The sequence below is a fragment of the Suricata suricatta genome, chromosome 9 (assembly GCF_006229205.1).
Source record: "Suricata suricatta isolate VVHF042 chromosome 9, meerkat_22Aug2017_6uvM2_HiC, whole genome shotgun sequence".
NCBI classification, from domain to species: Eukaryota; Metazoa; Chordata; class Mammalia; order Carnivora; family Herpestidae; genus Suricata; species Suricata suricatta.
This window is the reverse complement of record NC_043708.1, coordinates 28,140,295-28,164,937: the sequence shown is the minus strand read 5'-3', so window position 1 is coordinate 28,164,937 and position 24,643 is coordinate 28,140,295. Positions and strand designations below refer to the sequence as shown.

The 24,643-nt window shown below is 51.5% G+C and overlaps 1 protein-coding gene across 11 annotated transcripts in view; it reads left to right on the top strand.

Moving 5' to 3' along the window:
- RGS6 (regulator of G protein signaling 6) overlaps positions 1-21,972 on the top strand; it is a 546,475-nt gene extending 524,503 nt beyond the window's left edge. For 6 of the 11 annotated variants that reach the window (XM_029951172.1, XM_029951168.1, XM_029951170.1 and 3 more), the window contains 2 exons: positions 11,835-11,901; positions 20,954-21,972. In XM_029951172.1, coding sequence (XP_029807032.1) covers positions 11,835-11,901; positions 20,954-21,120 — 234 coding nt within the window. In that variant the 3' untranslated portion in view covers positions 21,121-21,972. Of the gene's footprint in view, positions 1-11,834; positions 11,902-16,723; positions 16,879-18,474; positions 18,652-20,953 lie in introns of those variants that run through there. The other 5 variants (XM_029951178.1, XM_029951177.1, XM_029951173.1 and 2 more) reach the window with 4 other exon arrangements.
- Positions 21,973-24,643: the final 2,671 nt, after the last annotated feature.

Here is a 24,643-nt window from a genome sequence, read left to right as displayed (position 1 = left end):
GTTTGCAAGAGACCAAGCGGCTCCCTCTGCAGAAGGTGCACACACAACCGCCCTGCCTCGGGGCCTTGAACTTAATCTTCCACTCAGGGCTGTGGGGAGGAGGAGGGACCGTGCTGCCCTTGGGGCCGCTCGGCGGCGTGTGCATCTTCTGCAGCAGCCCAGGGAGAAGGCCATCGAACTGTACCATGAACTAAATTGGCTCAGAACCACAGCTCATCTGAAAAAAAAAAACAAAAATAATTCCAAATTTCCCTCTGTGAACTCTGGCAATCACGCAGGTGCAGGTCGCGAGCTGACGCTGCTGTGTAGCGGCTTTTGCGTGTGCAGAAGGTGGCCGTGCTGCATGGGTTCTGACGATGCAGTCTAGCTGGCGTGTGTGTCAGTGGCCTCTGCATGAGCCCCGACATCCCTTACAGCCCCTGTCAGCCTCATCTGCATAGCGTCACAAATGGAGGAGGGCAGTGGCCGCTGCGCGTGCGCGCGGGGTGGAGGACAAACCAAGTCCCTACCTGTGCTCCCAGGGGCGTGGCCTTGTCTTGATTCATATAGAGGGACTAGAGGTGGGCTACAGGTTCACTCTCCTTGTCGGGAAGTGGCCTGTTTCTCATGCACATCCAGCTTCAAGGGTGGTAGAGAGCGACACAGTGTGGCATATAGGAGACCCCGTGGTAACAAGCGAGGGTGCTGCATGGGTAGGTCTTCCCCATGGTGCGTGGTGGAGGTTCTGTACTGGGGTCTGTACAGACCCATTTCTCCTCTTCATGGCATTCTCTCCAAGCTTCGAGAATAGGGCTTAGTGTACCGAAGTGCTCATTCTCACTCATTTACTCACTCATCAAAAACGAGCAGCTGAGTTCAGGGGGCCCAGCCTGCACTGCTAACATCAAGCTCAAGGGAACCAAAATGGCAGCCCGGGAACAGGAATGCCATGCATGGAACTGGCCACACTTTCCTTCCCAAAGGACAAAAACCCACTGATGCTGGTTTGCCCTTTCCCCCGCACCCCACACCCCTCCTCTGTTGAAGAGGAGAATCCTTGTAAACTTGACTATGGTGTGATTAGTATCTTTATTTCATCTTTTTAACGTACATTCTAAGAATTCTGGGTTGTTGAAAGCAACCTAGTCATTTACCTGTCACAGCTAGATGCACTGTAATGGAATTTAAACATTATTTTGAATTTGCTAGATGTGAACATCACAATAAGTGTAGTAGATGGCAATTAAAATGTGGGTGCTCATTCCTTCTTTGGTCTTCTCTAAGGGCTTTCCTCATGAGGAATCAGAATTCCTTGCAGAATGCAAGGCCTACGGATGGGTCCCCAGTGTGTATTTGTGGCTGGTTTGCCATGGCCATGTGGCTTCACACACTAAGAAGCTGCCACAGGCCATCAGAGACAAGGCCTACAGGAGTTTCTCCACCCCTGAGCCCTGTGGAGAGTGATGGGAACTCATCCCTCCCTATTGCTTTTAAGGCCTGCGTGCCGTGTGTAGAGGATGTTTACGCACTTTGTTGAAGAACGCAGAGCATACCGTGAGGCAGGCTGGGCTGCTGGGTGCAAACTCAGGGGAGAGAAACTCTCACAGCCCGTGGAAGCCCTTCAGATTGACTGCATAGGTGGAGGGTGGGAGAGAGGAAGGCTGGTACCCAGACATGATGTTCAAACATCTCCAGGCTGCTTTTCATGAGAAGTGGGTATCAGGAAAGGCAAGAATGATCTCAGTGTAACTCTGTGGAGAGCTTTTAGTGATGCCTCTTCAACCCAGAAGTAGTGTTGGGTCAGTGGTTCCCTAAAGTCTGTTAACAAAGAATGTGCAATGAGGAAGCAGCAGACATCTTCCCAGCATCTCAAGTGTGCAGGGATGTTTTCAAGGCTGGCTGAAGGAGAAAAATCTTCCAAGCTCCTGAGATTTTTAGCACCTATATGATAGAATGGCCAAACGTCAAAAAAAAGTTTCTAGATCCCCTCTTACGAAGATTCTAATGGGTGGTGTAGCCCAATCTCTTGGTTCCAGTGGTGAAAATGGATTTGCATTGAGGCATCCATGTTCTTTGTACACCACACACCCACAAGATATGGCTGTGTTGGAGGAAATGGTCTATGGCTGTAGAATAGTAGTAATTCTGAGAGTACTCGAGGCTAGAACCCAACTTGGTCTGAACAGCCCAGTGTTCCAATCAAATGGAATAAACCAACCCACCAATATGCCTTGCCTTCTGATAGCCATTTTCCTGGATATGATATACATAAAGTGCTAGATTTCTCTAAAAGAAGGTCTCTATGAATATGTCATCTGCCACTCACTGCAAACTATAAAACCCATTGAAAGATAGTTCAATAGCATTCTCATGGTGCTGGGAAATATGTACAAAAAGACCACCCATGTCATGGGACTAATATGAAGAATGAAGGAGTGAAGGTAGGCTATTCACGGACCAAGGATATGAGGCCAGCTGCCATCTAGGACTAATAGGTGGCATGAAACATGCATCCAGGTGGTTGGATAGTTCAGTCAGCTAGTTTCCCCTGTCAACTTCCTTTCTTTTCTTGGTAAAGGAACCTTCGGAGAAAGCAAGTTGTTCTTTCCAAGTCTTAAGATCTATGATGACATGAAGGAATTGTCTGTTAAAGGCCAGACATGGCCCCTTTTACATGAGATCCTCAGGAGTAGTTTAATGTGGTCATGGAAGCTGCTGGGGCCATACTAGATTAAGGGCAGATACCTTGCAATCCCCAGTAGAAGCAGTGCTATGTGAGTTTCTCCTTCTAGCAGAAATGTCATTCAGAGCCACCCAGAACTTGAGCATCAAAGCAAACGTCTGGGGATGTGCCGTGCCAAGTATCATGTAATTGGGTGCACTGGAGCCACAGAGCCTGCACAGAGCCCTGCTTATATGACAGAGAAGACCCAGGTTCAAGACCAAACATAGCTGAAAGTCTATGGCATGGTGCAACTAGCCCCTGCAGTACCTTCATTCAAAACAGAAAACAGGACTCCCCTGATGGGCCCAAGCCCCACAGATGCCCAGCTGGACACACATGGTGCAGGCTCGAGTTCAGCCCCTACTTGACCTTCCGCTGCCCTTGTGTAGTGAATGACCCACACCCACGTACATGGTGGGTCTGATCCGAGAAGCCCCAGTTGGAGAACCATAACACACAGCAGCATCACGAAGGGGGCCCACGCATGGTTTCAGAGCCCGTCTCCCCTAGTCCCACCCACCAGGAAGCTCCATTTCACAGCAGCTGTACAATATGAAGGTAGGAAACGGGGTGCATTGCTGCAGGCCAGCTCTGCGTCACCTTCCCTATCCTCCTCACATTCCTTGATGGGAGCCCCGGCGTCACTGGCTGCTGGAGCAGGGGCTTCTCTGACAAAAGATGCTCCCTACAGCTCAGTACCGAGCAGTCTGCCATTCTCTGTCCTCCTCCTGGTTTTTGCGGTTGACAGATGACATGGAGGGTGGCTGACCAGAGCGGAGAATCCCGCTGTCTCTTTGCTCTCTCTTAGGCTCGCTCATTCCCTCAGGCCCCGCAGCTAGGCTGTCTCTGACACACAGGACCCGGGATGCATAGGAGGAGGGCTTGGAGGCTCAAACGCCTTGAGTCAAGGCTCAGCAGCAACAATTTGTCCCTTTCTGGCTGAAGCAATCTGGCGAGGGGAGGGGAAGCTGGAGAACTTCCTCTTCTTGCATCTGGTCCCACAGAAGAGGCCACAGGGGGTGATGCGCACGAGACAGAGGAAATGGCAGCCCGAAGGACACTGGCATCAGCCTCCCTGGACACCTTCTCCAGGGACTTCTGTTGAAGCCACAGCCACCCTCTTGACACCTTCCTCAGCTGTAGCCTCAGGCTTCAAAGCTGGGAAATGGGGTTGCTGGTGCTGAGCTAGCACTAGAGGTCACGGAGGAGAGAGGAGTGGAGGACCAGGGGTCCACCCTCCTGAGAAAACATAGAGGACATGGCCGCAGGGCTTTGTCAAGGTGCTCCTTGGACTTGAAGCTGCAGGCCTGGCAGCTGAGGGAGCCTGGCATCTCCACCACAGGCGTTTCCCTCTCGCCTGCCTGCCAAGGAATGCAGCAGCAAAGTCAGAGACCGGGAAGCCCTGGGAGACAGCTGTCACCTGCCCCCCCCCCCCCCCCGCCTTTCCTCCCTCCCTGGCCAAAAGAAAAGCTAATGAGAGGGGGGAAAGTCAGCAACCCACCTCCGCCCCTTCACAGGCAGCTCTGCAGGAAGGACACCCCAGCTCCAGGCCTGAGTGCTGATCAGGAAGGGGAAGGCTGGGGCTTCTGGCAGGAAAGGCAGCGGCCAGACAACTGGGGTGCTCCAGGAACCGTCCCCAGGAGGCTGTTTCCCCCTCCCACTGCAGTGTGTCATGGGAAATAGCCTCCCACTCTGGTAGAGCGAGTTCTCAAATACCTAGATTCAGCAGAGCCCCCAAAGGTCTTTGACCTCGGTCAAGAAACCCTTTGTGGCATGCAGCAAAGGACTTCGGGCTACGAATCGTTACGTGGGGTTGGTTTGGATTGTGAACAGTCCTTGGTCCCTTTGGGACCACTGGGTCAGACTGTCGTTCCCGCCTCTCCCAGGTCCGTGCCCTGAGGCCCCAGCTGTAGGGAAACCGCAGCCTGCCCAGACATGGAGGTGGACTTCCATAGGGCTATCTGGGAAGGAAAGCATAAAAACCTACCCTCTTGAGCACTGAGGGCCTCTGGGACCATGTGGAACTCCACAGCAGCCCCCGTGCTGTGACTCCTGTTTCTAGCTTCAGCTTGCTAGCTGGGCAACCTCAGGCAAATCATCAGCCCTCTCAGAGCCCTGATTTCCTCCTAAGTACAACTGGCTTGGACTAAATAATCTCTGCAGACTCCTCCAGCTAGGAGTGTCCATAGGTCTGTGCTTCTTTCTAAGCTAAGATTCCTGAATTGCGCTAATCATCTCTCAGAATGAGCAAAGAGCCGCCTTCCTGCTTGGAAAGTGGCTGCCGGCCTTGGAGACCCAGGACAGACACCATGGAGAGCAATTGAGTTGGATCTGTGTTTAAAAGCCCTGGGCAAGGATGTGAGGATAAAGCACTAGCAGAACTAAGGGTACCACAGGCAACCTAAGCCATAGGCCTGCTCTGGCCCCCAGGGCTCACTCACACACTGTGACCCCTGGAGAGCAGGGAGGGAGGGGTCACCACAACTAGGGTAAGCAATGCACCCGGGACGCCCCTGCCAGTTCTGGAGTCCCTGCCCCTCTGGACGGATGTCCAGCTGGGTGTGTGCGGGAGGGGGGTGGGGTTGAGATCAGCTGGGCAGAGCACGTGCTTCAATGTGGGTGCTGCGGCATCACCCCATGCACTGTGGGGCATGGGAAAGAATGCAGTGTGAGCATCTGGGAGCCTCAGTGTCACTCTGCTGCTCACTGTCCTCTCTTAGGGGTGGGCAAAAAAGTTCCAAGAGTCCAAGCTGTCCTGGTTATAGGCAGTGGTCATTAAGCCTCCTCTGCCCCTCTCTCTCCATCTTCGCTCCAAGTGAAGCTTCAGAAAGCATACTTCATATTACAGTATTGTAGCTTGAAATGCAAATGGAAAAGTCTATTTTTTATAAACAAACTATAAAATGTAAGACAGCCGAATCAGCTTGGCTGCCTGGCTGCAGAAACAGAAAAGTGATAAAGTGACTCCCTGTGGCAGGAGATGGGCTTGGGTCTTCCGAGACTCTGGGGAAGTAAGATTTTTGTTATCAAAAAGAGTCAGATGTTGTCAGTTTTGAGAACCTGAGCCCGGCACCCTGCCACTCGCCCCGAAGGAGGACCCCCAGCTGTTGCAGCTGATGGTTCAACCTGTCAACCCAAAGCAGCCAAAATCCGCACCCCCAAGAGAGAAACCCCAGCAGTGACTCAGCCTCCCCACACAGGGGGCACAACGCGGGGGTGGGGGACACTCGGAGCCAAGCTCTGCAAAGCTGCTCCCGCCTCCTCTCGCCAGCCCTCCCTCCCCACCACCCGGGCCCTCTTCTGCTTTCCCCAGACCCCAGTGCGCCGAGCAGTCAAGTGAAAATCAAACTCCTCTGAGGCAGAAAGACACAGCTGCGTGTTTACAGCCACTGATTCAGATCCAAATCGCATACCCTGCCAGTCTCCCGCAAGGCAGGCTGGGGGCAGACTGTGTCTGTATGTGCCAGGCGGGAATCTATTTCGGGAAGTGACCTGTAGCCCTTTGCCATAACAGAGCCTTCCTCTCAACCCCCACTCAGGAAAGATGTCCCTCTGGAAGGAGCTCTCTCGTTAAAAGTGGCTGATGCGGTAGTGGGATTTCAGCCTGCTCCTTGTCACTTATACAGTCACTTTGGGCACCTGCCCCCAGGCAGCCACGTGGGAACAGCTGTGGGCTCCCATCTGTCCAGTGAAAAGGCAGAGGGTGAAGGTGACCACAGGGCCCTCAGTGGGACAATCATTGGGGAGTGCAGACCACTCAGCAGGACAGGACACCCACTTCTTCAAAGGATGGAATCCCCCTCTGTCTTGTCAGGGGGCAAGGGGACCAAAGAGAGAAACTCCCCGGTGTTAGTCGGGCTTTGGAATAGCAGGAATCTAGAGAGGGGACAAAGCTATCAAGGTCAAGAAGAGACTCAAGTCTGCCTGTGTCCAGGCTGGAATATTAGAAGTCAGAGAGCTCTGGATCTAAGGACCTTGAAGGCTAAGAAGGAAGACCACCATGGAGTTCCCCCAAAAGGAGTTCCTTGTCTCCCCTTCTGTACAGCAGCAAGTGAGTATTTTTGGTTCAAGTCAACTTTGGGAGTCTCAGCACTGCGGAAAGAGGGCAGGATGTAAGACCTTACATAGGAACAAGGAATGCAGGGTGTAAAACTTTACATAGAAACAGTCTGTGAAATGTTGCTATGAAGCAGAATGCTAAGCGGGACACTGCATGGGGGGCTGAGAAGGGCTCAGAACAGGGGAATTGTCAGTGTGGCCGTGTCACCTGAAGGCCAATGAGAGAAGGGCACTTCGTGGCTCCCCAACAGACAGGAAGGTGAGGCAGGATTGGGCTGGCAGCGTGTAACCACCCCAACAGTGGCAGGGCTCAGCTCCTAGTGATCCGTCCCCTCTTCCTAGTCACGGCCAAATCCTTTCGACCTGAGCACCACGGCCCCAAACAGTGGTTCCCGTGGGCGTAATATTTGCAGGGACTTTCCACATCCCCCTTGTCAGCCTGGCTGATTGTAGAAGGCTGATTATCGTAACTACACCCCCTACCCCAGAGACTATCGATTTGTGACCTGCTGGTCGGGCAGTAAGGTTGAAAACAGGATCCATTTCTGCCCCTCTCCCCTCTCCACCTGCACTCTCTCTCTGTTTGCCCATAATTAGGTAAGGAGAGTATTTTCGTGGCATTTTAATGGCTGGTCAGAGGGTGAATTCTATAGATCTGTGTCCACCGGAAAGGCAGCTTCTGGTTGTAGGCCACACGACCCTGCCCTATCAACATCCTTTGTGATGACTCAGATGAAGAGAACACATCAGTCATGTTCAGAGACCCCAGCCTCCGGGGTATTGTTCATTTGGTAGATAATGGAATTATATTCAAAAAGTATCTCCTTCAGGTGGGATGATGGGTCCAAAACAACTACATAAAATTTAACCAGATGAAATTTATATTAAAAATAATTCAGTCTCATAACTTCAGGATGACATGCATAGACTTGGCTGGGATCCAAGTCAAAAAAGTTCTGGGGCTGTAGTTAGCTATAAGCTTAATATAAGTAAAAGCAAGATATAATTACCTTTAAAAAAAAAAAAAAAGCTACCTTGGGCTGTAATAACAAAAGTGGAAGGGCTAAAAAAAGTGTCTCACTGATTCTGGTGTTGCTCTAGACTGTGCTGAGTCTTGGTTCGAAGGCCCCCACATTTTATCAGGAACTTGAACAATCTTGGGAAATTTTGGGAGAGAATAACGGGGGAAGCTATGTCAGGTAGGATAAAGATGTCTAGTCCCTCAGGAGACATTGCGAGATATATCTGTGTTTGTCTCCCGCAGAAAGCAGACCTTTTGGGGTAGTTCCAGACAAAGCTAGAACAAATGGGTAGAAGATCCAAGGAGGGCCAGTCTACTGGCGGGTAACAGGAGCAGCTTCCCAACAATGGAATACGTCCCTGGGAGGATCACAGAGCTCCCTGGAAACGCTCAGAAGCTGAACCGCCAAGGGTATTGTAGAGCAGGCTTCTCCATTGGACTCTGTCGTCTCTTTCAGCCGGGATCCTCTGATGCATTAAACATTTGTTAAGTGGATCCTACCGCATTTTATCCCATGGTTTATAAATGAGCCTTAGAAAAGGAGAAAGGATCACACGGAAGGAGTTTGCTGAGACTGGGAGAGAGGGATGGAAGAGTCAGGTTAACCTCTGCCTTGAGGGAGAAAAAGCCGGATGACGACACAGGCAAAGCAGGGGAAACTGTCAAGGAGCGGAATTACTGCCCTTCACAGGTCATCCTGGCCTTTTGTTGCTGTTGGGTTTTTTCTTGTTGTTGGTTTTTTTTTTTTTCTCGTTTTGTTTTCTTTTGTTTTTTAAGCCCATCGCTGCTGTTGCTGCAGCTGAGCTCTGGCAACAGGGCTCTGTCCCCTGAATGCCTGAAAGGAGGTCAGCAAGCAGAGGACACAGGGCCCCACTGGCACAGAGCAGCTGAGCTGCTGCGATGCCATCGGGCTGAGCGCAGCGGCTGGGCATGCGCATGGGGCTCCCTGGCTCTGAGTTGGAGAAAGCTTGGCCTGTCATCATTCCCATCCAGAAAGGGTGGATTTTTTGAAAGCAGGAAAGACGAGGAAGCCAGTCGCCCTTTTCCACAATGCCAGTTGCAGATGCCAGGTGGGCGGGCTGGCATCAACACCATCTCCACCTGGCCAGAAGCAGAACATGCCCATCAGAGGCCTTAGACGGAGGAGAAACTGCCCTCCTGGGCCCCCTCCTCCTCCTGGGCTCTGCCTCAAGGACTCCTCTTCAGCCCAACTCAAGGGAGGGAGGGCTCTCATGTCACATTCCTCCTGAAGACCAGCACGATTGCAGATGACACTCCCTCTTTTCTCAGGCTTCACCGGGGCTGCTTCCAACTCATCATGGGATTGTATAATTATGGTGATTACAGCTTATGGCTTTTTTTCCTCTCCTCATCTCTTGCTTTCAAATTCTTTGAGGCCTCTCATTAAACATGGCGATCCCCATAAACTCAGCAAAGTTTTAATAAGACATTTTTCTTAAGCTAAAGAAAACCCAGTTAGAGTTGATTGGCACTGTGTTCCCTCAGACAGACCTTTAAAACTCTAGCAAGCACCTTCAGTGCCCTGATATAAAAGGTAGGGAAGGAAAGGGTTAGGGATCCAGAAGGCATCCATGCTTTTTCACAGGGTTGGAGAACCTTTCCGTGCCATGTTCCTGGCCTTTCACATTTGCACCAAGAGCAGGGTTTATCTGAACCCCCACGCCTAATGGGAAAAGACAGACCATCAAGCATAAATAGAGGGCCTGGCCTTTACAGCACAACAGATTAAGTTGGAAAGTAGAGCTAGAGCAGCCAAGACAAAACCCAATCCAACCTTGTAATCTATAGCAAAAGTAGATGGGAAATTCTGGTGGACTTTCTGTCCTGGATGATAGTAGGAGGCTCCAGGGCATCCATTATTCTAAATATGTCAAGGAGTCAACCATCAGCCTGTGTTGAGTGATCGCGGCCCAGCGATCAAGTACTTGATGGAGGTTTCCTTGGTAATGACACAGCTCCAAAGCCCATCATTTGCTAGCTCTCAATGATAGTTTTTCTTAACTTGTTTATAGACCTGTAGGATGTAATGGGAACGATCACCAGGAAGGAGTGCAGGTGGGGTGGTGGCCACCAGAGCCCCCAACCTGCCCTTCAGCATTTTTGTTCAGCTTTAGTGTCAGGTTCCTCTTCCTGGCCACACCCCCCTAGGACTGCGTGAATAACTGCACAGCGAGGTGTACCTTGTCCCCATGGGACCGCGCTCTGGGAGGCTCCTCATGGCTGACCACTGGGAGCTGTCCAGACTGCTCCTCACCCCACTGGTAGCCAGTTTGTCACATCTGGGGTGTGCCTGAGCAGTACCAACCACCCAGGATCAAATGTTATTGAAACTTGGCAGTGACATTTCTCCCAACTACGTTCTCATCCTCTACTGAAGATGGCCTGCTCCATTAGCCCAGAGAATAGGGTCTCTTTGGTGCCCAGCAGGATGCACAAAAGTGGGCTGGGTTAGAGATGGACAGCCTTGGCTGGATCCTGTCTGTCCACCTGATATTGGCATAAGACCCCAGGGAAGCTCCTCACTTGCCCGATGGGTATAACACAGCCATAGCCCACTGCACAGGGTGGATGCTGGCACCCAGCGAAGGCATCATGGTAGTCGCTGCCATTTCTTGGGGGCTCACATACTGTAGGCGTCCACACCATGCTGAGCTTGGTCAGCGAAGGACTTTGGGTCTACTCCAGCTCTACCAGTTAGCAACTTCTTTAAGCCTTTGTTTCCTCATCCATAAAAGGGAGATAAAAGTAAATGATCAGGTGGGGAAAAAATACACCTGGTGCTTAGCAGAGTGTAGTATATGGCTCAAGTAGAACCATTTGCATTATTATTATTTTCATTATGTTGTTGTTTGTCCTCCCCCACCACTCCATGCTGAGCTCTTATTTCCTTACTTAATTTCCAACAGTATTCTCCAAGGTGGGTATCATTGTATTTATTTGCAGTCGGGGACAGGTACGTGTGTATCTCATATATGACAATGTGTCCAAAGCACATCTAGTTATTACAGTGACTGGTTCAATATATGGTAGCTATTACTACTGGCTTATTTTTAAAGTCCAAAGCTGATGTTTTCCCTGGGAATGGAGGGACCAAGGTGACTGGCAGTTCAGCTTCTGCCCTGTGGGCCCCTAAGCACTTCCCTTCAGGCTGTATGGGGCTAGGGGTGGGGACAGCCACCCGGAAAATGTCACATATGTTGTCAGGATCTGGCAGATGCACCCCTCCACTGAGGTGCACAAGTCTGAGACACCTTCTGCTTCCAGGCACAGATGAGTAGTTCTCATGATCAGAGCATGAAATCCAGCGCCTCACCCCTTATGTAGCACTCCCCACGAAGGAAGTCTCATTCCCAGAAACCCTCACCTCTCAACTGTCTGCCTGTCTGGAGCCGCCCTGAGCAGCACAACCTCCCCAAGTCTGGTTGCTCCTTCTGCTGGATAAACCAAAGCTTGTATTTCGTGGCCACAGACTACAGAGTGGGCTTGTGGAAGGAGGCAGAAACTAGTGGCAGGGATGCTTTGAACTCCCTCCTAAACCAGATCCCTGGGGTACACACTTCCACTTGTAGGACTGGCATAAACAGAAGCAGAGAGGCCATTTCCACTGACACACATGGCTTTTTCCTGGGGAGGACTCAGGTTTTAGATATGTCTCTGAAGGTAAATGCCTCAAGTTTGCAGTGCTTGTCGAAGATTGGCATCTTCGGAGCCTCGTGGAAAGCTCTGCAGCCAATCACATGGTTGCTTGAGATGCTCGCGTACATGCCTGTGGTGTGGACACGCACACGAACGTGTGCGCAGCTGTCCACACAGGTGCCTGCGCTGCCTGCCTGACCCGCACCTCTGTGTTCAGTGTATGGTGCGCGAGTAACATACGCTGCGGACTTGCATGTGCCTTTGCGCATGGATTGCATGCTCGCTGCAGCTGTGTGCATGTCTGGGCAGGGGCACCCCTAAAGCCACAGGTATTCATGGTTTCAGCTGGATAAGTTATTCTTCACTTCCCTTCCTAAAAACACAATTGCCTAGTGCTGCTGGCGCAGAGTCAGAATGGCCGCTGCACTGCACCCCCGAGGTGGCTTCCTTCCAGCAGTGGGTGAGTGATCCGGCGTCCGCACTCTCTAACTTTTTGGGGGATCCTTCTGCACAGAAGGTGCTCCAAAATCCAGAAGAGGTGATCTGTTTGTCTGTGGCCTTGTCTCTGCCTATCACTCTTGTTCCCACACTGTCGCTCCAGAAAGTCAGCAGCACCTAGATTTTGGTGTCCCCATTTTTCTGCCCATTTTTTTTTTTTGCAGCCTTGGTACTTTTCTTCCTAAGAGACAGGGAGCCAGGGTTCCAGAAATGATGCAAAAAGATAAGTCCCTTGTCTCAGAGGCGATGTACAGATAATGTCTTTAGGTACTGATCCTGTAACGCGCCTCTCCTGGACCCCTAACAGAACAGGACAGAAATGCTCACTACCTTTGAAGATGCTTTAAAATCCAACAGCAGCATCCTTGGGCTTCATCTCCTGGTTACAGCTTCCATAGTCCTTCCTCTGTGGCCCAGGGCCAAGTCCTGCAGAAAACTTGGAAATCTCACATTTCTACCTACTAGACCATCAGGGGAGAAGGCTGGGCAACTGCCCATCCTCCATGCCATGGGCACCAATAGCATTGTGGCAACATGTAAAAAGGGTCTGTTGGGAAGTAAGAAGGTTCTCGGTGGATGGGAGTTCCACTGACCCAAGTTTCTATCTGGAGATCTCTTGAAAAAGCTGCTTGACCCATCAACCCTGCAGCACTTTTTCAGATTAGAAATACATGTGTGATGAATGCCCGCTGGAGCGCATTTCTGGTGGTAGGGAGGAAAGATAAATAAGCCTGCCTTGGCATTTGTGTCCAAATGGACATGGACATTCACAGAAAGATTGTGCTTTGGGCAATGGGGGTGCAGTCCTCATGTTGACCGGCCATGCCTTCTCAACTCTGCTTTGGCAGCTGGCTTAACCAAGGACCCCAACCTATGGATGAGTTTTGGGTGAACGTGTTGGTAGGAAATGAGAAGTACCCTTGGGAGGTGGAGTTAGAGTCCCTGTGGTTCTGCAGGAGAGTCACACACTGCCAAGCAAATGATTCCTCCTGCTGGCTCTTCCACGAAACTTCAGTGGCTCTCTCCCATAGAGCCATCCATGGTCAAGGGTCACTTGAATGCCCGACTTGGAAAAAACACCAAGTTGCTGCCAATAACAACACAGCCATGTCCCTGTTTCCTTGAGTCTTTTGACCTTTGCCTGACTTGGAGTGAATCAGAGCTAAGATCCCAAAGTACATTTGGGGAGGAGGTGGAAAAACAGGGGAAGAGGAAACCATTGATTGCCTGGGCGGAAGGAAGGCATACTACCAAGGGGACTTGCAAGTAGAATGCCCACCTCCACTCCACTCCACTCGAGAATCCACCGAGATCTTCCCTATAAGCTGAGTATAGAAAGAGCGCCAGAATTGTTCAGTCAGAACCAGAGGAAGGAGAGATAAGGGGGGGGGGGCACATTTCCCCCACACAGGAAGAAAGACCACAGGGAAAGTGGAAATGCACAGCTTGGAAAGGAAGCTGGGGAATCTGGGCATCATGCCACCAGTGTAGGGCACAGATGCTATCCTTTGTCACTCCTGGCATGCCCGCCTGGTTCCAGATTTGTCCCTGCACAGCTGGGAGACCATGAAAGAAGGTCTCCACCAGCCACCAAAATTAACAGGCAGAGGCTGGCCCTTGCAAAGAGTCCCGTAAGTGATGAGCGTAATGGGAGGCAAGAGTCAGAGGGCCAGGAACACGGCCCACAGAGGGCTTTCCCGGCCTGGCTGGGACACCCTTATTTAGGGACTTGGTTCTAATTGGCATTGGTTCTAATTGGAATAGGGCAGCTCCACCTGCCCCTCCTTAAAAAGGTAAACACCACACCTGCTTCTCTCCTCCCTGGGACTGCTGCTATGGAGACCCCAGAAGCATCAGCGCCAATAACATAAGAGCACAAACAGAAGTAGTGACTTCACCTGGCCAGTCCAGCAGGTGCACTCTAAAGCCGTGTCCGCCACACAGGGGTGGCGGGTGCCCCAGCTCAGTGCAGTAGCCAGTCTCACTCTGCCAGGCTTGCCAGCCTGGAGGTGGCACCTTTCTCAGGAGTCCCAGATGTGATGAGGGGAGGAACCTCAGGCAGAACAGAAATGCTTGAGATGGGTCTCAAGCACGTCCAGGATCAGAAGCTTCTTTCTCAGTGAGGTTGAGAAAATCTCACTGTGGTGCCCAAAGAGATTGCTTAATGTGGGTGGGCACGGAGGAGCCGGCCATTAGTCTCTGAGCATTTCCATCTGCCTCTTTCCTTGAGAGTGACGGCCACATACCAAGTAGAAAGTATATAGCTCAGGAAGGCCAACTCACTTAGCTCTACCACTGACTAGCTCTCAGACAAGGGACTCAAGCTCTGTTTGAGGCTTTTCTTCATCTATCCTGAGATAATATATCCCAAGACTTTAACCTAAGATATCCTAAGGCTTTAAAGTAATACATAACTGGCTAGGATGGCGTGAACATTAGCACGGTGTCTATAAAATACCTAGTGTGTTTGGCACACAACAGTTGTTCAGTGTTCAGTCAATAGGTGGCTGTTAGTAACTGTCTTCGGCAGCTAACCTGTAGCCCTGGTAATGGGACCGTCCCACCCTGTCACCATCGAGGTCTGGGCTAATTGAAGAGGAAGGCATTTGAAAAGAGGGGGTACCTGGGATATTGATGCCACTCCATTGGGCAGGAATTAGAAATTCAAAGAGAACACCCTTGGGAGAACATGGGATAGGTTGGTCCTTTTGCATTTAGTGCCGTTAGGAACATTGCCAGCCAACCTTTTCTAAATTTAAAAAAAAAATTTTTTTAAGAAAAAAAAAAGCACTAGGCTAGAGTAAGGTGTCTGAATCTACTAATGGCCCCCGTGACATTTTATAGGAATTGCTTTCAGAAGATATGACTACTGGTAGATTGCATAGACCCACCATTTACATGGCAAAATCTGGTCGTTTACACTGCTATATGTAAGTTAGTGAGCTGTTTCAGAAGAATCTGTTATTTTTACTATGATCATATTTTTAAACTTATTTTTAACAGGTTTAAATGTACACAAGTGGATATTAATTCTTTACCCAGTGAACTTTTTATTATTCATTCAATTTCCCCCTATTTCTTCCTTTTTTTTTACTTGAGCGTTGTTTTATGTTTGTGGTATCTTATTTTTAAGAGTCAAATAGAATATTTTAAAGCCCAATAAAATGCCCTTCAGCTCCTGAGAGGGATCAGAAAGCTCTGCAAGGACCCAGAAGCAATACAGACCCTGGGAGTGGATCTTGCCACAGGCGCCGGCCCCCCACAATGGAGAGTGAGGAGGCCAGCAGCACCCTCTCCTGCCTGTGTGGCTCCGGCTCTGGTTACCCCTGCTTTAGATTAACAGTGTGTGATCTTTGGCTAGTCCCAAAACCAGGTTTTTCCCTTTCATCTGCCCCACCTTGCCATGAAGCTCAGCAGAGGGCGAGCTGATGAGAGATGAAGAGTTGAAAAGGTTTTTGAAACTCTTCTGTATTAAGGATGGATTTTCCTGCCGTCCTCTGCCAGCTTCTAAGACCCCTAAACTACCCCCAAGCGAGTGGCACTCTCCCCAGTCTGAAACAGCACTGAGAAAGGAGATGTCACAGAATTCCCATACGCTCTTTTGAAATCATGCCTTTTGCTTTGCCCAGTGGAGAAGGGGCACTGGGGCACCAGCCTCTAGGGGAGTCACCCGATGAAGTCAGGCAGGTTCTTGACTTCTCCCCTCCTGCCGAGCCCAAGCCACGACCCTTACCTTCCCACCTGGCTCTCAGGCTTCTGACTGCTCCTCAGCAAGGCCCCCCCAGGCCCACGATTGCACACACACTCATCACTTCTGAATCTGAGCATCATCTACCCGTGGGTGTGCCTCAGGCTCATTGAGACCACAGGTCTGGGGCCTCCCACAGAGGCTAGTATGGTCATTTAGTGAGCCCCAATCAGCACCATTTTCATTAGCAAAGATGAAACATGCCTGTGTCACAACAAGGTGATCAGTTTGGATCAATGGACTGGAAACCATGTTCCAGATTGGTTCTATTGCAAGTTCTCATTTCTCTAGCAGAGGAACCCAGGTTCCTCCTATACCGGGGTGGGGAGCACTGGATTGAGCCAAAGGGCAAAGTCACAGGGCCAGCACCTGAAAAAGAGCATAAGGAATGGGAAATTTCAAAGCAGAGACGTGGGAGCTGGATTTTTTCCCCTACTCTTTTTTTTTCTTTTGAGGTGTAATTACATATATAGCAAAATGAACAGATCTGAAATATGTGGGTCAGTGAATTTAACAAAGGTATGTGCCAGTGTAACCTACACCCCGTGACCCTGGAAAGTTCCCTCATGGCCCTTTCCCATCAATTCCATCCTTCCCCTCCAGAGGCAAACACAGTTGATTTCTATCCCCATAGTAATGTGGATTTAGACTTAGGGGATTTGAAATCCATAACTTTGGTCTTAGGTCATCTGGGCAAATCAGCTTGAGAGTCTCAGCAGCAGCTCAGGTGTCCTTGCTCCGGTAGCATTGGAAAGGGTCCTGCCTGAGTCCCCAGTGCTTGGCTCTGCCGCCCCCAATATGCCACCTAACCCCTAGGGCTACTCTCTGAGCCACAGCCCTCCTTCCAGCAAGAGTTTAGCCATCAGTCGCCCAGGTAAGTAAGCGGCAAAAGCTGTTGGTAACCCGGATCGTGCATGCTTTGTTGATTAATATCTGGAAGCGCAACGCACAGAGCCACAGCATGTCAAACAGCATGTTGATTTTCCTTAAAGCACTGCACAAAAGGGCGCCATTCCTTTTGTGCATTTCCTTTTAGAAACAAAGGATTTCATGACTACCTTCTTCCAGATTTCCAGCCATCAAGATGGCCACAGAGCTGAAACGATTAGTCAGGGTGGAGGGTGGATGTGTGCGAACCCAAGTCCATCACATTGAAGGATTCTAATTCCATTGGATTAACTTTGCCAAATGTCTCGAAGGTGAAACGCACTTTGTCTGTATGCAAAGCTTTGGTGTCTCTGGAATGTACCTTCTGCAGTTCAGTTCTTAATCACTGTATATTTTCTCACTTGGACAAAGGCTGCCTGCTAATAGCATTTTCAACCACCTTCAGCTGCTTCGCTCAGCTACGCCAAGGCCTCAGGCTGAGCTGGCTGCAGTTTCCTGGCACCGTGATCCGTTCCCAGATGACCAGCACTGGGGAACATCACACATGCACACCCTGAAAAAAAATGCCTTCCCCTGTAACGATGCAAGATGCCAGGCAGAGGGGGAATTACTGCTCCCCTTCCTGTTTCCTACAGAATCATCCTATCAGAGGCAGGGCTGGGGCGCCCTGGAGGTTGCAGGTGTGGGGGGGGCAGGGGGCCGGGAGATCTCTTCCTCCAGACAGAGCAGGTAGCTCAGGGCTCCCAGCAAGCCCCTAGCAGCACAGAGCTCGGGGCAGCTCATCTCTGAACACAGGTAGCCTCTGCTGTCAGATTTCACTTTGATCCCTGAAAATTACAGGAGCCTTGGCTCTTCAGAAGAGAGGCAGCGGCTGAACCAGTGTGATTGCAGGATTTCTTCCCCAAAGCCCGAGGCCAGGCATCTAGCCATGCCTGTGTCCTGCATGAATAACCACCTTCCAGCCTCACCCGGGAGGTCACTGAGTAGCGGACAGATTGCAGTTGAACTGAGCTACCCCCTGAGCCGACCCGAAACCTCATGACCTCCTTTAGCAGCAGAACTGGCATTTGAAAAATGTGTGTGTGCAGGGCTGGGGGGTGGGGGGCGGGGAGGGAGATAAAAATGCCAAGGAACACCACCTGGATTGCTGAGAGGCTGGGAACAATCTCAGGGCAAGTTCTCTAGGCTGGCCCCAGAAGTCCTGAGAAATGGAAGCAGTTGGGGGAGGGGGAGGAGACAGCATTGATGGCTGGCCACAGGTCCTTGGAGTCAGAGCTATGAGGCTGAGCTCCAGGGCTCAAGCAGGAAGAGATTAATTAGTGCCTCCAAGCCCAGCCCAGCCTTTTCTATAGAACAGGGAGGGGTAGAGGGTGGGGGGACCTCCGGGCCAAAGGCACCTAAAACAGTCACACAATTCTCCAGATATAGAATCTCCAACCTCCTTCAACCTACAGCCCCCTCTCCAGCCAAAATGACCTCACTAATGAGGGAGAGGCTGTAATGAGGGTTTGGATTGCCTGGTAAACCTCACTTTCTTTGTTTCTGAGCTTTTAACATAGGCACTGACAACACACTGTTATTCAGAAGCTTCAGTGATTGTTTTTTTCACATCCGCCAGCTAAATCAGAGCCCCAAATACCATGTATGGCAAAGCCAGAACATATATATTTGGTGACAGAACGTGTAATTTGTTACCCTGGTGGAAAAGGGACAGAAGGAGAAAGGGAAGAGCTTGTACATGGTGTGTGGTTGCTGCCGCAATAAACACCACCAAGAGGCAAGCAAAATTCCTCGGTGCCTTTCACAGGAGCAGGGATGGATGCGGGTAAAGGGTTGGGAGGTTTATTAGAACCCTCGGACCAGGAGGCCCCTAAACTCATCAGCTCCACATTTCCCCAGAGAGGACCTCACGCATATACCCACACTTCCTGCCTTCGGGCCTGTGTCAAGAAGGCACAATCCCAGGTGAACCAACAGGATGACAAATGCCTCGAGCTCCATCTAAGAAAGGGCGATCAAGGAGAGTACCAGCCATGTGTGTGCCTTGGAATCCAGGGCTGGAGCAAGTCCTCGAAGGTCAGCCTCCGCCAGCTGCGAGCTCTTGTCCTACCCACCCTGCCCAGACAAGTAGCCACCTTGCTTTTAGTGATTTGCAAAGACTGGCACCGTAACCCTCTAGGATTAAAAAAAAAAAATCGGATTAAAAAAATCCTTACTCTGGTAGAAATGTATGCTGCTGCAGGCTGAGTTTAGTGTATTTGAAGATTCAGATAAGGTTGCTGATGGGGAGATTGTGTGTGTGTGTGTGTGTGTGTGTGTGTGTGTGTGTGTGTGTGTTTAAAATAGGGGAGAAAAAATGAAGTTCTCACTAGTGAAAATGAGGAGTGGTAGAAAAGGGGAAAAAGAGCAAACGAGCAAGGGGATGTAGATGTAGGCTTTCCAATGGCTCCTGAGGGCAATTCCATTTCTGGACAAGCTCCCGGGCATGCCATCGGAATTCTCAAAGTCAAGCTGCATGTCCCTCTATGGAGAGCTCAGCCAGATGACACATTGTCTTGCATCCTGCAAACTCCCAGCCCTTGTTCATTTACTAGATATACCCATTATCCATCAATTCATCAATCAGCCAGCGTACTGAGTACTCTACCAGGCTTCACAAACCTGATCAATTTTTTTTAATTACATCCAGCTTGCACACAGCCAAACCCAGTAAACAAGATGAGCCCTCACACCACCCCCTTGGAAATGAACATGAGGAACGGCTGGCCCTTGCAATCTCTCACTACCAATCACCACAGCCCATGCTGATGAGGACCATGTGTTCCCCTTTGCAGATGTCGGTGGTGTTGCTGACCTGCTGTCAATAATAGCATGGGTCTGAGTATTTTCTCAGACACAGTGATCAATCCGCTTGGGTCCAGCCACACATGCCTCTAGACCCTTCCCGATGCTATGGGTTTCTCTTTTTTATTTTTTAATGTTTATTTATTTTTGAGAGGGGAGGAGAGGCAGAGAAAAAGGGGTGGGGGACAGAGGATCTGAAGCAGGCTCTGTACTGATAGCAGAGAGCCTGATGCGGGGCTCAAACTCACAAACCATGAGATCATGCCTTGAGCTGAGGTCGGACGCTTAACCGACTGAGCCACTCAGGCGCCCCGCTGTGGATTTCTTCAGAGGGTGAGCAGGGAATGAGCATAGACTGTATCAAGGAAAATAAGCAGAATGCGCCTCACCCATCCTCCTCCTTGTCCATCCGCTTGGTGCCGAATCCCACATCTGAGGCTTCTCGGCCACCCCCACCCCCTCCCCAAGGGCAATAGAGGAATTGGTCTCATTTCAGGATCTCTGTGCCTCATGCACCAGGTCTCACTGGCCAGGTCAACTTTTTCATTTTCAAGAACTGCTATGTGGGTTATGAGTGAAGGAGTGTGTAGATGTCCTGACGTGGGGTCATCAAGCTCAGCTCCTGGGGACCACAGACAGGAGCCAGGAACATAAGACAGGCAGGAATGCACTGGCCTGGGTCCTGCAGCGGCCTCTGCTCACGGGCCTGGCTCCAACCCTTGGCAAATGCCCCCTGTATTTCCACATCCCAAGAACCGTCTCATCAAGAGGACCCAGAGCCCATGTGCCCCTCCCAAGGAGGGCTCACTCCTACCTTCCAGACAGAATCCTAGGTCTTCTGCATTCTTTTTTTTTTTTTAAACATTTATTTATTTTTGAGAGAGAGACAGATCATGAGCAGGGGAAGGGCAGAGAGAGAGGGACACACAGAATCGGAAGCAGGCTCCAGGCTCTGAGCCGTCCGCACAGAGCCTGACGTGGGGCTCAAACCCACAAACATGAGATCATGACCTGAGCCGAAGTCGAATGCTCAACCAACTGAGCCACCCAGGCACCCCAGGTCTTCTGCATTCTTAAGACTAGTTCATTTGTTAGCTTCCAATCACCCAGCTCCTTAATCATCACCTATTAAGGTGAACGCACCTGCATTATCTTCCTACTCCCCAGTCTACCTTCTCCTTCCTTATTTGAATAAAATCAAGTTCAGGAGCAGCCCACAAGCAGTAAGAGACACTCTACCTAAGAGTTACAATGCCTGGTTTGGGGTAAGTAAAATTCCCACACCCCAAAATGTACTGGCAACACACCTTGGCTCCCCAACCTGCCCCTGAGCCCTGCCTATTCCAAGTGCTGTGGTCAAGGCTCCCAAACGCGGAGATCCACAGGGTCCGGTAGCTAAGTCATTTGGTCCCCGTGGCTCTGGCAACAATTAATTCACCTGTCTGGCTCTCTGTCTCTGTCCCTGTCTGCGTGTGTGTATGTGTGTGTTTGTGCGTGCACCTGTGCGTGCCAACTCTGTCGCCTGTCTCTGCAGGGAAAGTCGCTGGCGGGCAAGCGCCTCACCGGCCTGATGCAGTCCTCCTGACGGTCCCCGCCGCAGGGCCCGGGCCCGACGACCCCACGGGCAGGCGGCGGCGTTCCACATCCGCGGACAGAGTTTCCCTACGGGGAGATCTGGTCACTGTGAAAGAGAAGGAGTGAGGGAGATGACGGGCGGCAGAGGGGAGACTCGGTGGGTGCCCAGGGACACCGTACAGAAAAAGTCCACAGAGCCTGGGGTCGGCCCTGGAGAGGCCCTTGTTTACAACCCTCTCTTCCTTGTACAGTTGTGCGCCGACACCCCATTCTCGAGGAGGTCCTTGGCCCTAACTCTTTCGGGGCACAACACCTCGCGGGGTCGTGACTCTCACTTGAGATCATGTTCTTACTATCGCCACTCTTCCTTCTGTCTGGGGGCTCCCGCCTTCCGGCAGATGCAAGAGCGACCGGCGGGCCCGAGCACACCCAGTATTACGCCCCGCCTCCGCCCAGCGTCCGGTGCGCCCACAGCGCCCCCTAGAGCGACAGCCGCTGCTTCCCGACTGCTCCCTTTCTCGCCCCGCCTCGCCCCCGCGTCTGTGCAAGCCCCTTCCCCCCTGCAATCAGGCCCGGTGGCGGCCACAACGCTGAGCGACCCCGCGGACTGCTCCACCTCCGGTTCTTTCAGCCCGCTGCAGGCCAACTTTCCGCGGGGCCCCCACGGGCGTGGGGCTGCCCTCCGGTGCGGTCAAGTGCCTCCAAGGTCCGACACCACAGGAAGCACCGGTGTCCGTGAAAGAGCTTGTGGTTGAACAGCCGTGGAGGTCCTGACCATCTTTGGAAACATCTATTATTTACGAATCTATTCTGGTGTTGCCCCTTCTCCTTGGTTTGTTCCCTCGTGTTTTACTCCAAATAAACATGGCCGTGAACTCGGGGGCCACTGGGATCCTCCCCTCCGGCAGCACCCACCCCGGGTTAGGGGCAGGTGGCTGGGTCACGGGCACGGCCGGGCCCTTGCAGGGCCAGGTCTTACTTGTGTCTGAAGTTGTGGCTGACTCTGCCCCAGAGGGCCTAGGCTAGGACCAAATGGTTCTCTGCCAGCCCAGCAAGGGCACCGGCTAAACAAAGTTGACCACCAAGGGGGAAAGCAGACACAAAGAAAAAGCTTCAAAAAACCCACTTGTATTCCCTTCGTGTGTATGTCAAAATGATTATCTGCCAGCTGGCTGTGAGGTAATAAAGCACCGAGTCAGGTGCCTGACCCGTAGTAGGTGCTTAGCAAATGGTAGCTATTACTCTCCCCACTATTGTCATCATCATGGTGACTCTTTTGAGTCTTCAGACACAGCGGTATTGAGCAACATGTTTTTGAATTCAGACACTCACTCCACCTGCTAGAATTATCCTCCTTCGATCTATTTTTGGCCATAGGTGAAATTTTCCCTGGGGAGTATATAAACAGCAAACATAGAAGCAAAAAAGCAAAAACAAAACGAAACACACAAAAAAACCCAAAAAGTGATCACCGGTATTTCTTTAATAATGTAGGCAAATTGACCAACTGGTGACCAAAGCCTCATAAGCTTGTTTGCAGACCGTGCCTCCTTTGCAGCCCCGCATCCAGACCGTCATGTCTGATTCCACAGGGCCCTGTCCCCAGGGCGCCAGCCTTCCATCCCTCACAGCAGGGCCACTGTGGGCATTAGGAAACTTGACTATGGTTGTACCCTTGCGGGTTTTTGACACAATGCCTCAGTTTCCCCCACTGGAGTAGTTGCTCTCTCTGCCAGGTACAGTAGTTATTAGGCAGAGGGCATGATTTGGGTCTTCAGGTCGTTTCCAGCAGTGGATAGACCCGGATTCCCGTCAGGCACTCCCTCACCCTGGTTGCATGCAACCTTACCACAGATCCTGGCCCTTGGAAGATTCTTGGGAGCGACTTGATGAGTACAGGAATGAAATGAAGCTGTATCCCTGTTATGGGCTTGACTCCTCTCCTTATTCTTCCTTTTTTATTTTCCTTTTAAAAATCTTGCTTTTCACACAGGACTCCTTTTTCAGAAGCAAAACGCAGTCCACGATTTTCTGCACCCAACATTGCCCCAAAGAAGCTCCTCCCTGTCAGGGGTCCCCCAGCTGTGTTGACATTAAGGCACAGGGTATGTGGACAAAGGAAGTTCTAGAACAGCAGCACCTCTGTGCCCTCGGTTACCCAGGACAAAGCCCTGGCTGCCCCCTGCCCTCCCCCATGGGCTGTGGAGAGAGGAAGTCTGGCTTCCCCAGTCACCCTGGCCACTGCTCCTGAGCGATGCTGAGACTTGGCCAACCCTAGAGGTCCCCAGAGGGACCACCCATGGCCAGATGGACTGCACCCATGAGATGGTGCAGGCTGAGGGTCTCCAAACACTTCTGGGGACAGAGGGGGGGCAGGCAGCGGGTTCAGTAGAGATAAGGGCACTCCAGATGCATTCAAACCCAGAGCAATAAGCCCTCTCACCCCACCTCTCCACCAGACACACTCGTCCTGTGACCACCACGTGCTCCCCAGTAGATCAAGTAGATCAAACCAAGCAACGTGGGTGGGAGGATGGGGTAGCTCTACCCAGCTGGCCAGTCCAAGGTCATCTACTGTGCAGACCTTAGAATGCAAGCACACTTCGAAAATATGGTCTTTGCCAGTTCCCCACTGGCCCAGTCTAAACTTCAAACCAGATTAGACTTTTGAAGGCAGTTCTGTAGCAAAGCAGGTCTCTCTGCCTCCAGAAGCTTCCTTAGCTCCCCTGCTGGGCACAGTCTCTGGAGCTGGGACTCGGCTTGTGGAGGGCTCACCAGACAAATATCATGTTGGTGGCCCCATAGTCAATGCTTTGGGGCAGCCACAGAAGTGATCACCTGTCCGGCAGGGTCAGGGGCACGGGTAGCAGGCACTGGACATCTGACTGAGATCACCTTTGCCTCAAGGGAAGAAGAGAACTTGGAGGTTGGCGCTTTTAAATGTGGCACCCGGAGGGCCTGGCCCAAGCAGCAGGACTCTCTCCCTGGGGAGAGGGCTCCTTCCCTTGCATAAAGGGATGCCCTGTTCTACTGTCAGGTGCTGCTGTACCCCAGGAGCACCGTGGGGCCCAGACCGCCTGTACTGTCAGCTGAGCGGGGCTCCAGGCCCGCCAAGGCTGATTGGTCAGGTACAGGCCAGCACCCCAGAGGCCCCTTTCACAACTCTGAGTTGTTGCTTAGACCTATGAACATGGGGGGACATGCTCAGGGGAGGGGGGTTGGGGGGGCCTCTTCCTGGCAGGATTGCTGGTGTGTTCAAACTACCTCACCAACAGGACATTGAATCAGGAGCCTGCCACCCATCTGGCCTTTTTGCTATTTGCGGAAGTTGATGTTTTTCCTAAAATGCGCCCCTCCCATTGTGCTCCAAATGCATGAGCCTCAAAGGCCACCACTAAGAAGCCTTGTCCCCATGCTGGAAAGCATAGCAGGCTGTTGGTCTTTGGACCTTGCAGAGTGTGTTGGAGAGAGGTGTTCCAAGGTCCAGGAGCTGGAAAGCCCTGGGGGTGGGGGAAGATAATGGGCCACCAGCCTCCAACAGGCTGGCTGAGCAGAGTCCGTAGCAAGGACCACGTGTGGCATGGTTGAATAGAGGTCAGATGAAGCCCTGATAACTCACCCTGGGACCCTCTGAAAAGAGTTCTGTGCT